General features: G+C 39.1%; 3 protein-coding genes across 6 annotated transcripts; 2 read left to right on the forward strand and 1 right to left on the reverse strand.

Moving 5' to 3' along the window:
* Window positions 1-436: 436 nt before the first annotated feature.
* On the forward strand, window positions 437-6,642 carry LOC131139232 (F-box/LRR-repeat protein 3-like). Its single transcript, XM_058088617.2, has 6 exons — window positions 437-756; window positions 1,547-1,742; window positions 2,845-3,009; window positions 3,089-3,211; window positions 3,556-3,727; window positions 4,068-6,642. Exons 2-6 carry the CDS (start codon window positions 1,548-1,550, stop codon window positions 4,706-4,708), a joined length of 1,296 nt encoding a protein of 431 aa, XP_057944600.2. The 5' UTR covers window positions 437-756; window position 1,547; the 3' UTR covers window positions 4,709-6,642.
* A 356-nt stretch (window positions 6,643-6,998) lies between these two features.
* Window positions 6,999-15,315, forward strand: LOC131139233 (LIM and senescent cell antigen-like-containing domain protein 1). Of its 3 annotated transcripts, none has more exons than XM_058088618.2 (11): window positions 6,999-7,210; window positions 7,810-7,966; window positions 8,066-8,132; window positions 9,551-9,671; window positions 9,853-10,002; window positions 10,125-10,275; window positions 10,520-10,612; window positions 10,718-10,766; window positions 11,200-11,275; window positions 11,398-11,573; window positions 13,567-15,315. In XM_058088618.2, the coding sequence occupies exons 1-10, from the start codon at window positions 7,182-7,184 to the stop codon at window positions 11,534-11,536; spliced, it is 1,032 nt and encodes a 343-aa protein (XP_057944601.1). In that variant the 5' UTR covers window positions 6,999-7,181; the 3' UTR covers window positions 11,537-11,573; window positions 13,567-15,315. The 3 variants fall into 3 exon arrangements, with proteins under 3 accessions (XP_057944601.1, XP_057944602.1, XP_057944603.1); XM_058088619.2 differs by having other exon boundaries at window positions 11,398-11,554; XM_058088620.2 differs by lacking the exon at window positions 11,398-11,573 and having other exon boundaries at window positions 7,003-7,210; window positions 13,567-15,304.
* On the reverse strand, window positions 14,373-23,341 carry nkpd1 (NTPase, KAP family P-loop domain containing 1). 2 transcript variants are annotated; one of them, XM_078795748.1, is made up of 7 exons: window positions 23,244-23,341; window positions 23,101-23,142; window positions 21,950-22,000; window positions 19,840-19,956; window positions 18,577-18,905; window positions 15,933-17,390; window positions 14,373-15,239 (listed from the first exon to the last, which is right to left on the reverse strand). In XM_078795748.1, exons 3-7 carry the CDS (start codon window positions 21,966-21,968, stop codon window positions 14,973-14,975), a joined length of 2,190 nt encoding a protein of 729 aa, XP_078651874.1. In that variant the 5' UTR covers window positions 21,969-22,000; window positions 23,101-23,142; window positions 23,244-23,341; the 3' UTR covers window positions 14,373-14,972. The 2 variants fall into 2 exon arrangements, with proteins under 2 accessions (XP_078651874.1, XP_057944598.2); XM_058088615.2 differs by lacking the exon at window positions 23,244-23,341 and having other exon boundaries at window positions 23,101-23,213.
* Between the last annotated feature and the right edge of the window lie 616 nt (window positions 23,342-23,957).

Genomic DNA, 23,957 nt, shown 5'->3' on the forward strand with positions numbered 1-23,957 from the left:
TTGTACATGTCACTGCAGGGCCACACTGTTAATGTCATCTTTACCATGTTTGCAGTATTTAAATTCATTATTATAGAATACTTATTTTTAAAATGGGCCAATAAAAAAAACTACAGGCCGCATTTTGGTCACCACTGCTCTAAATTATCGATAGGTTAGTGAGGTTGATTGATGAGTAACTTACTTCACAAATAGACTATCAGTGGCATGTGCACGGATTTATAGTAAACAGGGTAATTCGTTTACCTAACCATGGCTATATAGCCCAATATTAAAATAGGTATAGAACGTATAGGTAAAGTAGTTTACGATATAGTCTGTATTACCCGCTCCCATACAGTAGGTGCCGGTATGCACCTGTAAAACAAAAACGGCCATTTCCGCCATGGAAGAGCTAGTTTCCATTGGTAAATTAGCGCCCCCTGTTGACCTTTCTCTACAACCGCAGGCGCGACAGGCAACCCGATCAGCTCCTCGCTGCAACACAAACGCCATCTTTAACAGACTGACAAACTACTGAAGCAGAGTTGGAGAACGAATCTGGGTCAGCCACTCAGACACGAAAACCCCGTCTGGAAATCGCCACTATTCGCTAAACTCTGGTCGATATTTACCTATATCTTGACAAATCGCGCCGTTTTATGGTCCAATGTGTTTGAGCGGTCGGGCAGCCCGAACGCAGTTTTGTTGTGTCGGTCCCGGTTGACGTTGACGGGTTGCTTTTGCTCACTAACAGCTGACTGAGGTGAAAAACAGGTAATGGAAAAAATATTGACTTCTTTGTTGGAAAAACTCATCTTAATGCCAATATTTTACACCATAACTTTACATATGTAGTCAGCAATGTGCTTGCTAACGAGTTAGCTAAGCTGTATTCTCATTCGCTAGCTAACTCTTATCTCGGTTGGTATGCGTTGTAAGCAAAAAACTGATGCGGTCAGTTTTATCTAATGCTAAACATAACTCACAGTCTTGGCTTGGGTCGGGTACGGTTACATTTATACTCGCCAAAATAGACTAAAAAAGAGTCGAATAGTTCACGCATTGGTCATAAGCTTGTGTTTGTTGTGGCAAAGGGGAGGCGTGTCCTCCCACTTCAATGTGGTCATTCTCAGCACAGCATTGCTGCAATATGCTACCATTTAATAATATAGTCTGTACAGTCACACATCATTTTCCTTTAGCGCCTCTGTCATTTTGCAAATACTGTACTATTACATTTGAAAAGTCAACTGACACTGGACTTGTCTAAAAAGTAAGTGCGTTGTTAGATATCGATGACTCACTGACATTATGACTTTAACCAAAAGAGTTCCCGTTACCTTTTGCATGTGTGATAATGTGAAATGAAATCTGGAAAAAGTTATATTCTTTACTCACACGTGTTTCTAATTTCACAAAGTGTTATTAGAGTCATTATCCATACAGTATGTACCTATTGGTTGTAATGTCATCATCTGGGTAACATCTGGTTTTTGATTGACAATATTTACACTATTACCACTGCTAATCAAGGATATCCTCGTTGCCCCCATTGAAATTCCAGCATGAAACGAGTTCTCCAAGGGACTCAGCAGGAGGACGGGGGCGGTACCAGTAGTGGGACTCTCAAACGGTCACGCAAACAGAAGATGGACACAGATCTTGAGGAAAAGGTGGTCCATTGGGAAGATCTTCCACAGGAGATCCTTCTCCACATCTTCCAGTACCTGCCACTGTTGGATAGAGCTTATGCTTCTCAGGTACAGTGTTATAATACTTGATATAATACTTAACAGGGAGAAGTGTTTTTTTCTTTTTTGTAGGTTCAGGCATGGGCACGCTTCATAAACTGAACAGAGACAGAAAGGCCTCAAAGAATGATGCATTGTTTTAAGTTTTTGCTGACTATGCTGGTGAACTCACTCTTTGTAATGGTTAGTGTTTGATGGCCATTAGCGAGATAATTTGTAATAAAAGACCAGGGAAAAAGTGACTCCACTCAGTCTTCCGTAACATGTTCAGCAGAGGTGTTAATCATTATTAATATTAATCATTATTGGTGTTTCCAAACATAAAATAATGAGGGTAGCCTGTTTAAAATACTGTATAAAATGCCACAGGGTGATTTATTTTTATTCTTATCTAATTTACTATAATATTCCTTCTTCCACACTCTCAATATTGTAGTCAGCAAATTTTATATGCCTTATATTTTTTCTGCTTCTTTAGTCTGTTGATTAACAAATTTCCTGTGTTGTTCTTACAAGCATTTTTTTTTAGTTCTTTTGCCATCCATACCTTATTATTTTTATTTTGCTTCTTGGACATTTGTCTCCAGGGACAGTTCTTATCATAAAATATTCGATTTATGGATAAGGAATCTTATTTGGTGGAAATTCACACATCGCGTTCGGGTCTGGCACTACTGTAATTAACCATGATAAATGAGGGATTATTGTACTGAAGTACATTAGATTGACCTTTAATGTACAAACATGTATCAAAGTTGTCTTGCCGCATCCTTTAATATTTCCTCCTTGGGGGGAATTTGCAAGGCTATTAATTATTAATGAGACTGCTCTAACATAGTATGGCCAGTTTTCAGGTCGCTCCTGTGGAGCCAGCATACTATGTATTCTATTGTAGTTTCTGGTATGTGAACATGACCTATAAGATGTCTCTCTGCAAGGAACTGGGTGTGACCTCTGACCCAGGTTTCTGTGGTAGCTAACAATCGAATGATCGTCTAAACATGAACATTAAGTTCTGTGTAATTAAATGAATGGCACTAAAATACTGCTTTTGATTAAATGTTTCTAACTACTATATTTTCAATTGTTGCACGTTACTTGGATTACGCAGGTGTGTCGGGGCTGGAACCATGCATTTCACATGCCCGAGCTGTGGCGATGCTTCGAGTTTGAGTTGAACCAGCCTGCCAGCTCCTACCTGAAGGCCACACACCCTGATCTCATTAAGCAAATCATCAAAAGGCACGCCGACCACCTCCAATATGTCAGCTTCAAGGTATGTGTACCGCCTGTGTGGTGCGCAGGTAAAGTTGACAATGTGTAGTCTCAGTTCTGATGAGTATCTTCCTGCACAGGTGGACAGCAGCAGAGAGTCCGCAGAGGCAGCGTGTGACATCCTCTCTCAGCTTGTGAATTGTTCTCTCAAAACTTTGGGCCTCATCTCCACAGCTCGGCCCAGCTTCATGGAGCTGCCAAAGGTCAGTTCAAGGCTTGACACCTATCATTTGTAAATGTAGAAACGTGTCAGTGAAGTCAAACACATAGACTGACCCATTGCTGATAAATGTAAGTAATGTAAGTAAAGTGATGTAAGTAATTCATCATGTAGATTTGTCATTTAGACTAAAACAACAAATATTTACATATGGTTATTTATTACTGCTCAAAAATACAGATGAAAGAATCATTGTCTTGTGTGTTTGCACAGGTGTCATTTGCAACAGTAATATTCATATAGAAAGAGGAAGTGTAAATGGGACTTTAAGCATAGAGAAGGAAAGACTAATACGTTTTTTTTTTTTTTATCGGATCTGTTCAACAGTCTCACTTCATCTCAGCGCTGACGGTGGTTTTTGTGAACTCTAAATCGTTGTCCTCCCTGAAGATTGATGACACGCCTGTAGACGATCCCTCCCTCAAAGTCCTCGTGGCCAATAACAGTGACACGCTCAAACTGCTGAAAATGAGCAGTTGTCCTCACGTGTCACCTGCAGGTACTGACAAACAAGAAAGAATTGGGGATTGTAAACCGGTGACAAATTATCATTACTGTTTGATTGATCAAGAACAATTGTCGCTGTTGGTGTGCAAAGTTGTGCAGCAATCCATCTCCACAAAATCAATCCTATCTGCGGTGATGTCTGAACTTTTAACAAATGTAGAAGTGTTTAGATGTTAAGGAATACAAATGCACAAGAAGGGACGAGAGAATTGTTGATGCAATTTGAGTGTTTTTAGAAAATGAAACACTAAATACCCCAGCGTTATCTTTATTAAATAGACTGTATTGGTATGTCATTTCCTTTGGGTTTAAATCCCATTCTCTTCTATCAGGCATCCTTTGTGTGGCTGATCAGTGCCATGGCCTGAGAGAATTGGCTCTCAACTATCATTTGCTGAGTGATGAACTCCTCATCGCCCTCTCTTCTGAGAAGCATGTTCACCTGGAGCACCTGCGCATTGACGTGGTGAGTGAGAATCCTGGCCAGCAGTTCCACACCATCAAGAAGAGCAGCTGGGACGCCATGGTGCGCCACTCCCCTAAATTTAATTTGGTTATGTATTTCTTCCTCTATGAGGATGAGTTCAGCCCCTTCTTTCGTGACGAGATCCCAGTCACACATCTGTATTTTGGCCGGTCTGTCAGCAAAGATGTGCTGGGCCGTGTCGGGCTTACGTGCCCTCGCCTGGTTGAGTTGGTGGTGTGTGCTAATGGGCTGCGGCCGCTGGATGAAGAGCTGATCCGCATAGCCCAGCGCTGCACTCAGCTGTCAGCCATCGGTTTGGGAGAGTGTGAAGTGTCTTGTAGCGCCTTTGTGGAGTTTGTAAAGATGTGTGGAGACAGACTGACGCAGTTGTCCATTATGGAAGAGGTGCTGGTTCCAGATCACCGCTATGGGCTGGATGATATCCACTGGGAGGTGTCCAAGCATTTGGGCCGTGTCTGGTTCCCTGACATGATGCCTACCTGGTGAAGCTGTGCAAGAATTGTAAGTTGCATGCACATTTGTGTGTGTGTGTGTGTGTAAGCACCTTTCTCTTACTGAAAAAATCCCACCAATCAAATTCAATGTAATAGATTATAAGATATGGAAAAAATGCCCTCCTTTTAAATTTGGGTTACACAAAGATGTACAATTGTTTTCAAGTCTGCCACGCTGTTCTTTGTATATATTTTTATATTTCTATTTATATGTATATTTATATATATTTGTTTTCTTGTTTTGACAAAATGCACTTTTTTTCTCTGAGCAATTTACAGATCTGTCGACATTTTCCATCTTAATCAACAAAAAGTAACTGGGAATGAAGGGGACAATGTGGCCGTTGTGTCATGTACATTATGTATTTATTGTGTAATACACCATAACCTTCTAATATGGAGAGTCCCCAAGGTTGGATTCACAAACCATTACGATAGCCAACCATTGTCTTCATTAATCTGAATGTACTCGTGTGAAAGATTGCTTTTAGTCACTTGTAATGGCTAATCTGCTGAGCACATGTAGAGCTTTGCCGTGAGTAACCATTATAAGGTGGTATGTTTGTTGTGGTTAAGGTTTCTGAGAATGTTTCTGTGTGAACCAGGGCCAGATTGGGTGGTTGAACAGGCGACGAGTCCACATACTGCATATTATGTTGTACAGCAACGCTTAAATGCAGTAATAACACTTACTCTATGGACTCATTCATAGTTTAGACTCACACACAGAGGAATCTTACTGATGCACTTTTACTTTATTAAAGGATCATTGCTCTGTTTCATCTATACATTAACTCAAGTGTATACATTTAAAATATGATCAGATCTTATGAAATTTCTTATGAAAGTTTCATTGCATACATCATGGGCTGTTTGTAAATGCATCTCTGATAATTCCCATACAGTATATGTATACTCAATTGTACTTAGCTATGTACAGGCATTCTTACAATATGCATTATCTTCTCAAACATTTAATATTCTGAAGCTCTGAGCTGGTCTGCTTAAGACTATGGTAGTATCCAGGAATAACCCACTTCAGTGCTTGAATGTGGAATTGACATTTAAAATTGGAAATGATCTTAAAACCCAAAAGACATGTTGGCGTGGCTTGAATGTTGAAGTATGACATCAATGGTTGACTTTTTCCATTGCAATCAAGTATAGACAGTAATAACTGGAATTGGACATCAACCTTGTACTGTTGAATAAAGAATCCCTTTAAATCATTTTGTCCAAAGCTTTCCATTAACTATACGGCTTACCCTGGGTTGACAATATTTTATTTGCTACTGTTAGATTCTATATGGGGACAGGAGCCCATCATGTTTAACATTCTCGCTTTTGAAGTTCAGGCGAGCCTGGCAAAAAAACTCTTGTTTTTTTCCCGAACTGTAATGTATTTCTAAAAGCATACCATATACTAGTGAACATGAACTACATTTATCCGTGCTGATGGATTTTGGCAAAGGTAAGGACTTGCATAATATGTGCATTGTTTTTATTTTTGTTGAAAAATGTAATTGTGTTGAAGTTTTTTTTAAAGGTAAACTTTTGTACTTTTCTCAAATATATGTATAATATTGGTTGAGTGAGGTTCTTGCAACTTTAATGATATGCTCATCTGTGTTTTTTGGTATTAAATATTTTGTGCAAGTGGGCATATTAAAGGGGAAATTAAATGAAAAAAAACACTGCATTGGGTGGCCTAATATTTGCTAGAAGTCACTGTTTTTGTTTTAAGATGCCCTCAAACGTTACAAAATTACAATTGATAATTTAACGAGTTGCAATGCATGATCACAAGCTGTAACTTCATTCAGCTTGTGTTTCTGAACATTGAGTCCACAAATAAGCTGTCCTGACTTTCACGCTCTGTCCTAACTTGCTCCATGATGCCCAATAAAATGCGTTGACTTAGTTGAATCGTTTTTGTATTTCACTTGTCTTATTTGCAGTGACAAATATTCGACAAAACATGACGCGTCAATAAAAAGGGATGGTCTTTTGGAAAGTAGCTCAAAGCAACCAATTAGAAAGTCGCCTCAGGTCACCTGACCGCTACAGCTCGCTTCTTTGAACCGTGTCCAAGCGCCTCAAGGCCCCAGCGCCCCCTGCTGATGATTTTTTTGTGGACTGTTTGAAATTGAGCATAACGTTTGACTACGTGACAATAAATAGCATTTTCAACCCAAAAACACACGCATAGATATTTCTCACATTATTTACTCCAGAGAGATCTTAAATAACCAATAAGCTCACATTGCATTCTTTCATTATCAGCTGCTGGCTGCGGTTGAACTTCCAGCCGGATGACGAGTGGGTGGTCTGTCGCCTGTTGTGGCAAGTCTCAAAGAAGGCTACTCCTCCATCCCAGAAAACTTTGCCACCGTAGATAAAGGAACTCTAGGAATTCCCATCAGTTAACTAGATACGTTTATCGCATTTTTGGATGTGAAGAGGTGATGCTGGGGGTGGCTGGAATGACGGGCAAGTGAGTGTTCAGATTGCTCTCGCTAACATTAGCTAGCACACACAAATGAAGAGACTAGCGCTAGCAAGCTAAAGCTAAAGTCCTCTGTGAGCTTACAAAACGTTATTTCACTCCCAATTACAGCTATACATTTTGCAGTTTGATAAGAAATTTACTCTAAAGCTAATGGCTTATTTTGTTTTACTCCGGCAGAAGTTCGCTAGTTAGCAAGCTGATTAGCAACTTCTCATCTATCATCGCACTTGTGTCGAGATGTATAGCTTTCTTAATATGGAGAAAGAAGGTACCAATGATAAATGTTAATAATAATAATACTAATGACAGTCAAGTCATCTCTACAATACCACTGGTTCCGTGCTAATACTAAATTGTGTACTGAATATGTGAGTTTTTGTGTTTGGAGGAGACATCCCAGTGTCTCTATTCATTACCAAATTAGGTAATAAGGTTACAGTGAGTAATGTAGCTTTTCTCTTTTCTCCTTTCCTGTGAGAGTTCTGGAACAAACAACATAGTAGCTCTTGTTCTAGTTCTATCAGCTGTGTCTATGGTAGAGTCATGCACTAAGGTTACATTCGCTTTCCTTTGACATGCAACAGCATCGCCAATGCCCTGGCCAGTGCTGCCTGTGAGCGATGTAAGAGCGGCTTTGCTGCCACTGAGAAGATAGTCAACAGCAATGGAGAGCTGTACCATGAGCAGTGCTTTGTGTGTGCACAGTGTTTCCAGCAGTTTCCAGAGGGACTCTTCTATGAGGTAGTCAAAATTATTTTTAAGCCTTGTAGTAATTGTGCATGTTATCTAGTGAGTGTACTTTTTTCCATCAGTGGAAACTGAATCTTCATTCCCTTACAGTTTGAAGGCAGAAAATACTGTGAACATGACTTTCAGATGCTCTTTGCTCCTTGCTGTCGGCAGTGTGGTGAGTATTTTATACTATGCGTCACATCAGAAGCATCATGAACAACAAATGTTATATTCATAGAACACTTGACACGCTGTATTATCAGTCAAAACATATCTATATATTTTTTCTACACTTGGTGAGACACACAAACACATGACTTGATAGCCAGAACAACAGGCTTTTATTGCAGGTTTAAATTGTCTCACAACAAGCACATTAATCCCAAATATAAACCTGGGCTACTGTTGCGACCGTAACCCACGGCAAGATGAAACATAACAATGAACCTCAAATGTCACTTCCTGTTCACGCGTCACAAGCATGACCATGATAAACGTGGTATGACTGTACTATGTGATGATATAAACTGAAAGAGAAATTAATTCTTGCTGGAGAGTCAGATGTAATCTTCACACAAGTGATGGTTTTGATTTTTTTTTATGTGGAGTATTTCGATTTAGATCAGGGGTCTCAAACTCAATTTACCTGAGGGCCACTGGAGCTCGGGTCTGGGTGAGACTGGGTCGCATCAGGTTTTCAAAAAAACAAAACAAAAAAAAACCGCATTTATTAAAAACAAAATTTTTTTAAAAACTTTGCTATGGTTCCAATTTTCTACATAAAACATTTCTGATAAAACATTCCACTGTTCTCAAATATCTTACTTTTTATTTTTCTACACAAAATAAGATGAAAATTAAATAAACAAATCAAGAATAAAGAAAATCAATCAATCAATAATAAATAAATAAATATAATAATAATAATACAACGGCAAATAATAAAAACTTAAGAAACCACATATAGCTGGTGGGTACACAAATTATTTTTTTCAGATTAAAATTAACAAAGCATTATTAGAGCCCTGTAGACATGACAAAACATGACTATAGTCACATTTATACACTTTTTATTTACAACATATTGCGCAACTGCAGGGTCTTGAGACACATGCTAACTTGCAAACTAGAGAGCTAGCAACCTAAATGGTAGCCTTCAAGTTATTTCCTTTAAACTTAAATAGCCAAAAACTTACCACTTCCACACAGATAGGCAGTACAACTATTAAGTTATTTAACCTTTAACATGAACATTAATCAAATGTAATAATTTTTTCTGGGTACATGATACCATACAGCATCCATATCAAACTTGCGCGGGCCGCACTAACATTAAACTTTCATATCAAGGCGGGGGCCTCAAACTAGTGTCCTGGACCGCGTGTTTGAGACCCCTGAGTTAGGTAATGTGAATTTCATTGTGTAGGTGCAAATTCAGTTGATAAGAGTATTTTTCTACAAGGTAACAACCCTCCAAAAATGCTGTGAAATGTACTTCTATTCCTAAATGTAAGCATTTTTCCGGGCATCCACAGCAATATGTGGGAATCCTCATTTCCTTGTAGCTAAACTACTGCTTGTGGTCTTCTTCAGGTGAGTTCATCATCGGTCGCGTCATTAAGGCCATGAACAACAGTTGGCACCCTGACTGCTTCTGTTGTGACATCTGCCAGGCTGTGCTTGCAGATGTGGGGTTTGTCAAAAATGCTGGCAGGTGTGTATCCCGTCTCTGTGGAGCATGTTGACAGCCTGTATTCCAAGTGGTTATATTTAAACTGCCAACTGCAGCCCGCCTCTTGCACCCAATGGAGTGACTGCAGTCAGTCAAATAATGTATATATATTTTTTACCTGCATATTCCATCTTGACTGCAGTAAATGTTCTTCATACTCCAGGCACCTGTGTCGCCCGTGTCATAATCGGGAAAAGGCTCGTGGCCTGGGCAAGTACATCTGCCAGAAGTGCCATGCCATCATTGAGGAACAGCCACTGATCTTTAAAAATGATCCTTACCATCCAGACCACTTTAACTGCAACAACTGCGGGTCAGTACATTCACTTTACTCTATACATCTACGTGAAAGTGTGGCAATGCCCATGGCTGATATTTGACGTGTACCAGCTGTCTCCCCAGTAGAATAACTAGTCACTGCTACATTGTCCCCAGGAAGGAACTGACAGCTGAAGCCAGGGAACTGAAAGGTGAACTCTTCTGTTTGCCCTGCCACGATAAGATGGGGGTGCCTATTTGCGGAGCTTGCAGGAGACCAATTGAGGGCCGCGTTGTCAATGCCATGGGCAAGCAGTGGCATGTTGAGGTGCGTGAGCAAGACCAAACAATTTATTTTGTAATTGTCTGTTGTTGCAGTCTGCTGAACTGTTCACGTTTCCATTACAATGCAATCATGATATCGGCTAGCACAGAACACTTGGTCATCACCTTTTAAGTGAAGATTATTAAACTTATGTGCTTTGTTTCAATTAAATAATGTGTGAAGAAGAAGCACAAAATAACACAATCTCACTGTTATTTCTGTCAGCAACATTTATTTCTCCTTGCAGCATTTTGTATGTGCCAAATGTGAGAAGCCTTTCCTCGGTCATCGCCATTATGAGAGAAAGGGATTGGCTTACTGTGAGACTCATTATAACCAGGTAGGAAAGCCTATCTAAACTGTACATTTAAAAAATAAGAATAATTTGTTTGGCCTCAGCCTACCGTATGTGTTCTAATTTCTTATGAATGCTTTTATGTTAAAGCTGTTTGGTGACGTGTGTTACCACTGCAACCGTGTGATTGAAGGCGATGGTGAGTTTTAAATATTCACATCATAAAACTGATATACCAGTATGTTTATTATTGTTATTGTATGTTCATTATTGTGGCCTCATGATTAGCATCGTTGTTGGATTTTTTTTTTTTTTGTGGAATTTACATGTTCTCCTATGCGTGTATGCTTTTTCTCCAAGTACTTTGGTTTCCTCCCACAGTTCAAAAACATGTACAGTATGTTAGGCAAATTTGAGACTCTCAGAGTACTTTCCCAAAGGTCTTGGGGATCATCAAGATGTTTTCTGGCAAAATTAAGACGAGCCTTAATGTTGTTCCACTGTGGGTAATGTCTCTCTGGTTTTCAAATCACATGCTACTTGAAAAGCACAATGGCATAAATGGCCAAAATTAGTGTTTTTGAACATACTCAAAATCCACCCTGATTATTTCTGTTTTATGTTCCCGACAGTGGTGTCTGCACTCAACAAGGCCTGGTGTGTCAGCTGTTTCTCCTGCTCCACCTGCAACACAAAGCTCACCCTCAAGTACGTATTTGTCCAACTGACCAACTTAAATCAGCAATGTACTAATTTATCCTGCTCACTTTTCTTCCTCCGATTTGCTCTCTCACTCTCCATGCTTCATGTGCGGTGCCTTTGTAACTTAGAGATAAGTTTGTTGAAATTGACCTGAAGCCGGTGTGCAAGCATTGCTATGAGCGTATGCCAGAGGAGCTGAAACGGCGCCTGGCCCGCCGCGAACGTGACTCCAAAGACCGCAAGAAAAAACCTACTGTGTCTCAGTAGAGTTCTTATTCTTTCCAGGTCGCTATCCAATCTGCTGGTTGGTGTTCTTTCTTGTTTTTGCACGTGTGGCATGGTCAATACATTATTTATATATATATATATATATATATATATATATATATATATATATATATATATATATATATATCTTTTAGGCAGGCATGTGCATCCTCTAGTTTCCATTTTCTTTTTTTTAAACTTTATTTTGAATATACGCTCACCTACACAATTGAAATAGATTAAATATGAAAAGATACTAATACTCAGTTTTGATTAAAGGGGAAGTGCACCTTTTGGGGAATTTTGCCCATCGTTCACAATCCTTATGTGAAACATGAACACATTTATTTTTGTTTCGGTAGTGTTTTAAATCATCAAAATACGGCAAGATACTGCAACCATTACATGTTATCATCAGTGTACGTGTTAATGCATGATCACAGCATGTATATCAAACCATGCAATGTTGGTAGAGGTTTATTTTTAGAGGGCTTCATAGTTCAAATAGATGTATCCCAATGACAGCATTGTAAGCTACCTGAAATTAACTTTTTTCGTGTTACAATGCACAGAAAAGGGAAAGAAATATGTGTTCATGCTTCAGATAAGGATTATGAATGATGGGCAAAATTCCAAAAAAGTGCAGTTCCCCTTTAACACTCTAAAATAGGTGTTTTTAGTCACTGTGCTCTATACTGTAGCTGTGTAGAAATGCACTACTTAGTCCTCGCTCTTGATGTGATTTAGCTGTATAAGAGTTTAAAAGCATCTTTTTGATGCAGCTCTTGTATTGGCTCTCATAAGATGATGCAGCTGCACACAGTTTTATTGGTGAGCGTATATGCATACCTTAAGTTTATGTGTACACCCTTTACTTGTTTGATGCTGATAACAGATAATAATTTGCTGCTTTTGGAAGATTTATGCCATGTCTTGCAGCCAATTCTTGATTAGTAGATTGCTACCTTTTTTAAATGCACCCACAGTTGTGTTATGATATAAAGGGGACCTATTATGCTCATTTTTCAGCCCTTTGTACTGAGTTATGGACTCCTATAGAGCAGCTACACATGATAACCTGCACAGAATGCTTTCTAGATCTAACGGAATCTGCACCCATTCCAGTTGGATTTTGTTGGATTTCCAAAAGTGTTTGTCTTAATTTATTTTAACTGCCTCCAGGCACGCCCACTCCCAAACTTTCCCGAAGACTTCCGGACACCACTTTATCATTTTGTCGGCATAGGAGTTGATAATAAATGAATAAACCTTTTGGAGAGCGACTTGAAAAGTAGCTCAGTAGTTTAATCATGAGAGATTGCAAGGGCCACTTGGATATTTTGTAAAGCAGCATAATATTCTAAGAAGTTATGTACATATAGGTGTTTATATAACTATAACTTAGAATATCTATATAGTACAAAATATCCAAGTGGTCCTTGCATCCTTTCATGATTCAGCATATAGCCTTGGAAAAAGCTTGGACACCCCTGAGTGGCAGGTGATTGTCGTTCACTTTTACAGAGGATGAATTTGAGGATACACCAGCAAGCATCATTTCAGTTTGCGGTGCAGGAGCAACAGCAGGCTCCCATGGAACACGATGTGATATTAACAATGTCACTGACAGGGAAGGCTGCAGGCTAGAACAATTACTTCTAAAAACAGTGCTTTGACTGATGAAGCATTTTAAGAACCATTCCCTAATGTGTTAGGTGGTACAAGGCGAGACTTGGTTGGGAATAAATCTTTTTCTCCTGCATCATATTTCAACATTGTCATTCAGATTGAGAATGGACTGCCTCAATAAATAAAACATATAGGAGACAGATGATGGTGAAATATACAGTATATGCAGTTGTGGAGGAGGATGAATTTCACTGTAAGTACTTGGGGATTGGATATAGCTGCATCTCCCATCTCGAATCTGAACTTGCCCAACAGGCATATACCTGCGACCGAGACGTGTTGTCAGACTTGGTATCAATGACTGATAGTTTTAACATCTAATTCCTTTCCTTTTTTTGCAGGAACAAGTTTGTCGAGTTTGACATGAAGCCTGTTTGTAAAAAGTGCTACGAGAAGTTTCCTCTTGAGTTAAAGAAAAGACTGAAGAAGCTGGCCGAATCTTTAGGACGTAAGTAGGCACATTAATGTGGATTCCATCATGGTGCGTTGTAGTCCTGACAGTACATATACACATAAACATGTATAGCTATCAAACAATACATTCCCAAAGTGACCTTAACTGACCTATATCCTCATCAAGTGGTGGTAGAAATTAATTCAGTTGTTCATGTGTCAAACTTAAATGAATTTGAATGTTTAGTATGAATTACTCTTGTGCCTTGACTGTATTAATGATGTGTCATATTTGTATGCAATGGTAGCTATAATTGTGTAATACTGTTATGCTCTAAAGGTCTTACAATTGGACAGGTATAGGATATGGATAGTCACATTTGATCACATTTAGTTTGCTACATGAGTAAACAGTGTTTTAAGGTACCAAATGTGTCTAACTTGAAACCACACCCTAATGAAAGTCCAAATGAACATGCTTTGTCTCTGGTGCACCTTTCCCTCTCTATAGTATCTGTCAATAAAACATAATTCACTAAAATTACGGTTTCATGACATTGATATGTACACATTCAAAATATACTTAACCAATGTTAAATGTTTATGAGTGTGTTTGTTTGTTGGATCACATGAGTATGAATTGATCTTATAATTTAATATAGTCGTACTCTGTTGGAATATTCATGCTTTTCATGAATCAGCACATTGCCAGTGCCTAAATGAGCAAAATAGCTTAGAAATGAGAAATGTGGTGTTAACAAAACTCTGTGCTTGCATCAGCATCATTTATTGTGGAGCAGTTTTGCATTTTCCTTTTCGCAGTATGTTTAAGTTTTACAGCGTCTGCTTATTTGGAAAATGAGATTCACAGTTTAACGCAACATATGCACATATTTGCCTTTCTGTTCATCAGTCAATATACATAAGGTATATTAAGTCTATGAAATACCCAATACCTTCTGTCAGCGCAGGTTTAGGCTGTGACATACATGTGAGGCCTTATTGCAGATAACACACAAAAAACACTTTGAATTTGGCAAATAAAAGATACAATATGTATACTGAACAGTTGGTAAGACTGAACTGATCATAGTTCACATCAAATGATAAACTACACACATCGCAGATGTCTTCCACAACCATGAAACTCTGAAAGTCTTTCACCTCATTTGTGTGTTAACAGATGGCACAAAGTGTGATGACATATAAAAAAATAAATGCCCAACCCAAATTGGTTCTTTTCAATAATGCTGAGAAATTGTGTAATTACTCTTCCCATGTTTATGCACACTGCATTGTTCAATGAGATAAATACTGAGCAACATTTGGGGGAATTAGTGTGTCCGATAGTTTCTTAAATAGCACTTGTTGCCAAATGGGGGTGTATGTCTTGTCGGGGATGTCTTGACAGCTGCTTGTGAGGAGGATGCACATTCTTGTGTTGGGGTTGAAGATGTAGGGGTAACCCCAGGAAGCGAAGTCTGAAAGTCGTCCATTCACCAAAGGTCATGTTCAGCAATTTTTTGATGTCATCTGGGTCACCAAATACGAGCGCTGAGCCACTGATACAATTGTTCTTTACAATATCTGCATACTTTCCGGGATATTCCATCTTCTCCAGCTAGAGGAAATAAGAAAATTGAGCATTATGTAAATGCTGTTTTGAAACTCTAAATGACTTTGTGCTTCAGTAGCTTTCCTTGTATGTTGCGTTCTGTATTAAATACGCATTGAACAAAGCCCATGAAAATAGTCATGGGGTCGTGTATTTCACTAAAATACTGCAAGCATGAGGACATGCATTGACAGAATATTCCAACAGTACTTGGAAAAGCAGGCAATTTTGTGTCCTACATTTCAGAGTACGCTGAACGATTACACATGTTCGTTCTCTATAACCACATTTGTTGCTGCATTATCATAGAATGACCTTGGCTGGGTTGACTCAAACTGTACTTGACCAGTCTGAGGCCATGACACTGAACAGATGAGCTGCATAGCAAGTAGATGGATTGATGCAGTTTCTCATCATACATCACAAGGGTTGGGATTTTATCATCTGCTTTTTATGCTGATGCCAAAAGATCTGAATTGGCCTGACGGATGTTCATCCAATCATCCCATTAACTCACTCATACCTGCTACCACTGGCCAAACTAGGAAACCGGGTAACGTCATTAACATTGATGAAGTCTTGAGTTTCACTGACTCATGGGTGTTGGCCAATCAATGACAGTATAGTTTCTGTGTGCGCTCGAGTAAATTGAGAATATATACAATATATCAAACCTCAATTGCGATTCTGTCGTCTTACCTCTTTACATAAATCTTCGGAGTCCATATTGATTATAGCAGTGATTGGCAAAGGAGCAAAGGTCCTCATCCAACCGGAGTCTTTCAGCCTGGATGTTCCTCGAATCTGAGCCAATTCTTTCTTAAATGAGTGATTCAGGTTCACCGTCACCACATTGAATGCCTTCAGATCCTCTATGGTGAACTGGAAATCCACCTTGAGGAATCTCTCAAACATCTCAGGGTCTCCATCTTGGTCAAGGAGGTCTTCAATCTGCGTACGCATCACATAAAGCTCTGCTCTGGACTCGCTAAAAACCTCCCATAGGTTTTTGGAATGGTCTGCAACAGGCTCGTTATGATCAATTTCGGCTCTCTGTAGAGCATCTTCCACGCACTGGATAATCCAGCTGAGTCTACACGGCCACTGATTGGCCAGGACCACCCAGGCTGCGATGAGGTCAGGTTGAGGGAGCTCTGTCTTTAAGGCCTTCATGATGATTACAGTCACTCGAATGGAGTTTATCACTCTCCTCATGGACATGGCGTCATCTAAGATGTACTTATTTAACTTTCTTTCATTGCTCCCAAGGGTACTCTTGACCCAATGTTCGATATCTGCCTCAGTTACATGTAGTGCAACACCATTGTCAATCAGTGGATATGCTTCTTTTGTTCCTGATAAGACCTCCACTCCTGATATATCTGATAAGGAGGTACTTTTTAAGCCTCCGGTTTGATATTTATCTTCGCTCATCTTTCTGTCCTCGAGATTTTTTGGGCTGCTGGCCAAGTTGTGAAATATAGTGAGCTTTGAATCATCACAAAGCGGCGGGACAGTGAAGGCCAGAGTAACAATGCGGTTTAACAGCGCATAAGCTCGGTCTTCTTTGCAGAAGCAACCATCTGCAAAGTTGACCTTCTGTACGATAATTTCTGGGTCTATGGCCAGAATTGAAATAAATGGACTTTCCTCATCTGACAGTAAAATGTTGATAGCATCTAAAACTGCTACAATTTTTGGTGGGGAGCAGCGGTCTAGATTTGTGATCCTGAGCACCACTCGGATTCTTCGGCTTTCAAACACCTCCATGAACTCAACAAAGCGAGAGAGGAACCACATCTCCTTTCTCACTTCGCTCATGAAGCCCAGCTTGCTGCTGACACGCTCGTTGTCCATGCCTCTCTTGATGTTGAGTTCCTCGTTGAAGATGAGGTTCTTGCCCAACAGGAAGATGAACCTCAGAGCATTGGCGGCTGGGACTCCAAATGATGCGATAACCAGGCCTTCCAGGACACTGACATGGCTTGTTGTACCATTAACCTTTATAGGTGGTTTACCCACATGTTTGGGAAGTTCAAAGGTCAACAAGAATATCAGGATGATGACTGGTACCATGAGACTGAGCAGGATGAGAAGCCACAGAGGGCAGCAACAAATCGTTTTTGACCTCCAATGATGGGGACCCTCCACCACTATCTGAAGGGAGTAACAGGAAAAAAAGATTGTGTGTAACAATTGTGTGTAATACACTGAGGCGCATATTTGCTTTAAAGGAAGCTGTAATTTAGGTTACGTTCACACTACAAGTAAATTATGATTTGTCAGTGCAATTCCCATTTTTTCAAATGCTATTTCTTTTGTACTAAATCCAATGTATGTGATGATGCTATTGATGTCTTGAATATTCAGGCTGGATATATGAAAAGGTTTGGGTAGCCCTGATCATTTTCAATGAAGGGCGGCACAAGGGCGGCATCAAGCATTCTGCATATGTAGCTGACATAAGTGGGCTAAAATATTACACCCCCTCTCAATATGTTGCAGTATGCACCTTGCCATCTGAAATTTGTTTCATTTTAACAGGACAGTACAATCGTGCATCAGTCACTGACTGTGTTTTTTTTTTTTTGTCTGTTTGCTTGGTTGTGATATGAAGTCGGTTGGAAAACTGCTTGTACGACTGAACGCAGTGCTTTTGGGAAAATACTACAGTCAACATGGCTGACAGATTATTTGTATTTTGCAATAATGAAACACCAACTTCACACAGCTCATTAAAAATAACTAAAGAATAAAGTCTCAAGGATCACTTACACACGCACACATACAGTACACATATAGCTGAATAATAAACAATACAAATAGCAACTTCTGATCAATCCATGTCAATTTCACATTTAAAATAATGTACAGATTTTAGCCCTGCTCATTTCCGGTTAAACCACACACACATCCGGATTATGACGCGCCTACTTTGAGTATGGATACGGCTACATATAATTTAGATGGGTCAACAGATACAGATGGCGGTGTACTTGCTCATCCCTAATAATACCAGAAAATAAGCTATTTGAGACATAACATATGCTCATATTTTATTTATTTTTTCTAGACAGGGCACTTCCTGGTCTCATCAGTTTAAAATCACTGACACCAAGTGACCAGTATAGAATACTTTATCTCACAACTTTGGTAGCTTTGGTTCATTTTGCAATTTTATGCTTGGAAAAATACATAAAATGTGCTTAAATATGCATATATTTTGACTAATAACAGGCCGTAGTCAACCACGAAACAGTGCTAATTTATCAAAAGACCATGATGGAGTTAAGCCGTGAAATTTGAACAGCGAAAGGGTGGTGGACAAATACAAGTCACTAACCTTTTTTTTGATTTCTTCCTCTTCATTGTGTTGAGCCATTCGGTATAACACTAACTGTAACTTTCCAAAATTAATTTGCATAGCTTGAAAGAGTCGTATGGCCAACCCTGCCCACAGCAGGTCACTTCCTGCGAAGTGCCAGGCACTGAAGTTCACATAAATGAAGCGGACATTATGATGGTCCTGATTCTCTGTGGTCCAAATGGGCTTGTGGAATAACAGTCGCCAAATTAGCGCCAACATGTCAGAAAGTGAAGGCTTAACCGGGCGGGGTCGGGATTTCCCTTTGTATTCCTCGTCAATCCTCCGAGATTCATTCTTCATGTAAACTGAAACACAATATTGACCAGTTGAGTACAGTCGCACGCAACTGAAATGCCAGTTTATTCTGCAAAATCTTTTGAGGATGCCACTCATTCAAACTGCATAGTTTCTATTGAGTGAAACAAGACAAAACATGCAAATTCTGACACATTATTAAAAGATTATCACTGCTCTCATTTGGATCTGGAGAGCACATCCACTGCATCTATCCAATGAACCCAGTGGTATTAATTCTTATAATTTAGTGAGGACATTTGATCAAAATTCAGTGGGTTCTACTGCAGACCAGACTGCACTACCCACCATGCAGGTTATGAATAAAGAGCCTTTCTCATTTGTAATCCTGCTGGCAGGCTTGGGGGTAAAATGTACCAAAAGAAACACTTTATGGGAAAGTTCACTTTTAATGGATGTTATTGGTTCTGCAAATTATGACTGATTATATTTGTGCAAAGAAAAAGTGGTGTTATAATCCAGAGTTACTTTGTCAGCCTTAACTTTTCTTTAAACTGGTGAAATTATGTCGAATTGTTTTCGTTCAAATCTTTCAACCATTTCTTTTTGAGATGGTCTGTAAAAAAAAAAAATCGAAGCCAATGTCACTTTTTCTAAGTGGACTGAGGACCAACATTGTGTTTAATGATTATCTGCCACAACAGTGTGTGGCTGGTAGTTGTTTTTTTTTTTTTTTCGAGTGTGTGCCTGTGTGTGATTGGGATGTATTGTCACAACAACAGGGTGCTCTTTGGTGAGGAATGGGCAAACTACAGCCCAGGGGCCACATGCAGGCCACCATATGTTTGAATCTGGCCTGACAGTTGCTGCCAAGCTCCAGCATACCCTCGACCCTAAGCGGTATAGAAAGTGGATGGATGGACGGAATGTACTGTATGCTTAACATTGAAGTATTTCAGCAGCTCAGCATAGATGCATACATACCTTCCATTTTCCCAAGAATCCTTTTGATTCGACTCTGACATGAAGAGTAGAGTCCCACAGTTACAGGTGATGAAACTTTGGTCAAGGTCTTGGAAAGGGCATATGCAAAAATGTCATCTACAAACACAAAGTGGTCATTATTATTTGTTGTGTTTGATTAAGCACTGACACAGCTAACACTGAAGATGATATAAAACAGTAATTTGTCACATAATTATTATTATTATTTTCAAATGCATACAATAATATTTCTGCCAGAAGGAATCAAAGAATCATTTTACCAAGCCGTCTTCTCCAATTATTCAAATTTCAATGATTTGCAAGTTTTTCATGTCAGCCCAATGAAATTTCTGCAAGATGATCTAAATACAGTGAAATAGAGACTTTCAAACCTTAACTCAGCAAATACTATAGACTACAGCAGGGGTCGGGAACCTTTTTGGCTAAGAGAGCCATGAAGGCCAGATATTTTAAAATGTGCATCTGTGAGAGCCATATACATTTTTTTAAACATTGAATGCAATAAAATGTGTGCATTTTTATGTAAGCCCAACAGTTTTAGATATAATGGGCTCTAATTACGTAGACCAGGCACACTACCCCACGCCAATGGGGTGTGGCCAGCACACTTTCGTGAGCAGCGCAGTGTCTAATAATAAATCAAATACTTGTTGCCATTAATACAACTTCTGCTGCTGCATAATTTTGCACCATACTCAGTATATTTAATTATTGTGGCCATCTTTGCCAGAAGGCTTGGTTCTGCAGCTTTAGCTAGGTGACTATTTGACTAAAGGAGAAAAGTTTATATTTACATGTTGACATCTCAATGACCGAGGTAGACTACAGCATTACCCAGTAATAATCGAGTTTTGGTGTTTGACCTGGAAAATATCAGGAAAGATAGATATGGTTGGCCGTATTGCAGCAGAATATAGATGGACGAATTAAAATGCATAAAAAAGTTGTTGATTTTTAATATTATTTTTAACAGTCATTTCTGTGATGTTTACTTTAAAATGTTGCCAAAAATACATTTTTATTGTGGTAAGAAATGCTTGAGAGCCAGATACAGTCATCAAAAGAGCCCTACCTGGCTCCCGAGCCATAGGTTCCCTACCTCTGGACTACAGTGTTGCAATACATTCTATCACTATATATTTGCCCTGCAAATTTGCATATTGTTGGTCCAAAAATTTTTTTTTCTTTAAAAATAGGCAGGAAACACATCTCATTGACCATATGTCAGAGATATTTTATGAATACATAAAATAAATGAGTATCCCTCATGGATACGGTATTTTTTTTGCCAGATAGGAGTATGAAATGAGTGCATTTCATCATTAGGAGTATTCGTGTTTAAAGAAAATGCTCATTATGTATTCACTCATCACGCTCTGTGATTGATCGGCGCTGTGCAGACACTCAACAACTCAATACATATAACCTGCAATGACTGGCCACAACATTAGGTACACTAGCACAGGACCAAAAGACTGTGTATGGCTGAAATGAGCCATACATAAAATTAGGGCTGCAGCTATTGAATATATTAGTAATCGAATATTTTACCAAACTTTTTGTCGATTATTCAAATAATCGAAAATTGTAAAAAAAACTTATATTTGCTTGTTGAAAGAGAAATAATAAATTCACAAGAAAAAAATGAAACATTTCACTAAGTAATGAAGGACCAATTGGTTTAATTATTTAGATTATCAAGCGTTTTATTTCTCAAATGGGCTTTGTGTTCTGCAATGTTCTGTCAACCTGTACAAGCTGAGTGGGACCAATCACAGTGGAGTGGGCGTGCTCAGAGGCGGGTCATGGCTGGAATAAATTAAAACAGACCGTTTTGGAAAAATCCAAGGACATACAGCTGGAGTAGGTGCAGATCCTGGAAGATCTAGAAAGCTTTCTGTGAAGGTTATTGTGTGTAGCTGCTCTATAGGAGTCCACATCACATCTCAATACAAAGGGCTGAAAATGAGCATAATAGGTCCCCTTTAAAGCCACTATGTGCAAATGTTCCAATCTAAACACACTTTGCAGCAATAGGTTACAGCTTTTGTTTTTGATTCAATAAAGTGCGTCTCATACTGTAGCTTACCTTTGGTGGGAGTAGACATAATTCCTGAACTTCACTGATGTTTTATGTGACCTATGAAAAAAAAGCGGCAGCATTTTTACTACAACTAATAGAAATGCGTGTGTATGTGTGTTTGCCTACTTTCTCTTTACAAGTGGGTACCTTTCAGTCATATTTTCTCATGGTAAAAATGCAAGAAGGAGAAGTCAAAATTGAAAATCATTCATCACTCCAGGCAACCTTGGTTACGCCTGCATCATCATATTGTAGAAACAGCATTTACACTTTGTAAAATCATTTTTTCCTATGAAGGATGAGTTTTCCATCTGCTGAATAGGAAAACATTTAATGTGTTTATCAAACAGAGACATGGACCAGAAATCTAAGTCTTTTTGCTCACTCATGAATTTTACTTATTAATACTGTATTAAAAAGTTAAGACTTTCTAATGAGTCTAAATGTGAAGTTAATTGCTTAAGTGGAAGGACACACCTTTATTATTTTTCATTTGCTTTCAACATTAGGGGAATATTTTGGGGAAGGCCTGTTTCTATTTTTCATGTGGAAGACATTATAACCCTGACTTCAACCCTAACCAGACAAATTTGGGGTGAACTATATAATGTCAAAGCTCATTCTGAAATCTTGTAGAAAGTCTATCCAGAAGAGTGCCAGATGAGCACAGACAGAGTCTCCATTTGTTGTAGTTGTTCAGTGTCCCAACCATTTTGTCCGAAAGGCATAACTGAGAGCATTACTTCTACAGTTACTGGATTAGACAACTGTGTGGGTTCAGTATCCCATTAGGACGTTGCAGTTTTTCTAGAAGCGCTTAATCTACAGTATTTTGAAAGGTTTGACTGACAGCCAATGAAGAGAGCTGTTTTCAACGATACCTTGACATTCATGCATTTGCATTCTACCCTCATGTCACATTTACTTATTATTATGTGCACGCAACTGCCTCCCTGGGGCTATAAGCCTTATGCTTGCATTAACTGCTAGATTTTTCGGTACCTCTCATTCTCATTCTTTCATGTTTTTGCCCAAACATGCTTCGTTTGAATGAGGCACGGCATACGTACAAACACAAAGGTTTCTTTAACTGGGTCCTCATCTGTCAAAGTAAGTTTTTTCTGTGCACAGATTTGTTACAGATGAAACAGTCTTACCTTATGCAATTCCAAATCCTTATTTTCCAGCATGACTTGTGGCTACAAACAAAGGAGTTCATGCAGAGGCTGATATGCGAGGTGAACCTTAAACTAGCAGGAGTGACACTGATAAGACAGAGAAAGAGAGAGAAAAAAAGTACCTGATCAGGAAGCAGTATCAAGTCTGTAGGCCGGACACGTTCCAGGAAGTGAGGTCATATATAAGTGTAATTAGAGCCGGTCTGACCTCCGTTGACAGATTCTGATTGGATTGTTCGTGAAACCATTGAAGGGTGCTGGCATCAAATGTAACTTTTTTTTGTTTAAGCCTTGGAGAAAAATGGAACAAATGTGTGATTTTATGCACAAGCCCAAGGCTTGCATGATTCATGAAATGAATTTCTCAATTGAGACCCCCAGGTTAGGAAAGGCTGGATTCCTCGGCGTGGCCTGAACTGACATGCAGAGCAGCTCGGATGCCAAAGCTTCAGCAATAAGCCTTTTTAGCCTACAGCAAGATTTGTCATGACATAACTGGTTAGTCAAGCTTTTAAAAACAAGCTGGATGCCTCCTTTGGCATCTTTACTGTTTTTTTTCCATTAACCCACTTTAACATATGGCGTCACACGGTACCTTGCCAAACAAATAGTTTCATGGTAAATGTGCGCTGGTATTAAACTGAAGGATATTGACTCAATCTATACGTGTTAACACACACCTTAACATGTAGCACACAGAGACATAGCACAATTTTTGGTCGACTTCACCCTAAATTTACACGGATAATAAAAACTGCAGTAATAATGGTAATGGTTTTATTTAATTTGAACATGCATCAGATTACAATTGAGTGCATCCCATAATCAGTTCACAG

This window comes from Doryrhamphus excisus, linkage group LG13, assembly GCF_037039965.1.
Source record: "Doryrhamphus excisus strain RoL-2023G ecotype Guam linkage group LG13, RoL_Dexc_Guam_v1.1, whole genome shotgun sequence".
NCBI classification, from domain to species: domain Eukaryota; kingdom Metazoa; phylum Chordata; class Actinopteri; order Syngnathiformes; family Syngnathidae; genus Doryrhamphus; species Doryrhamphus excisus.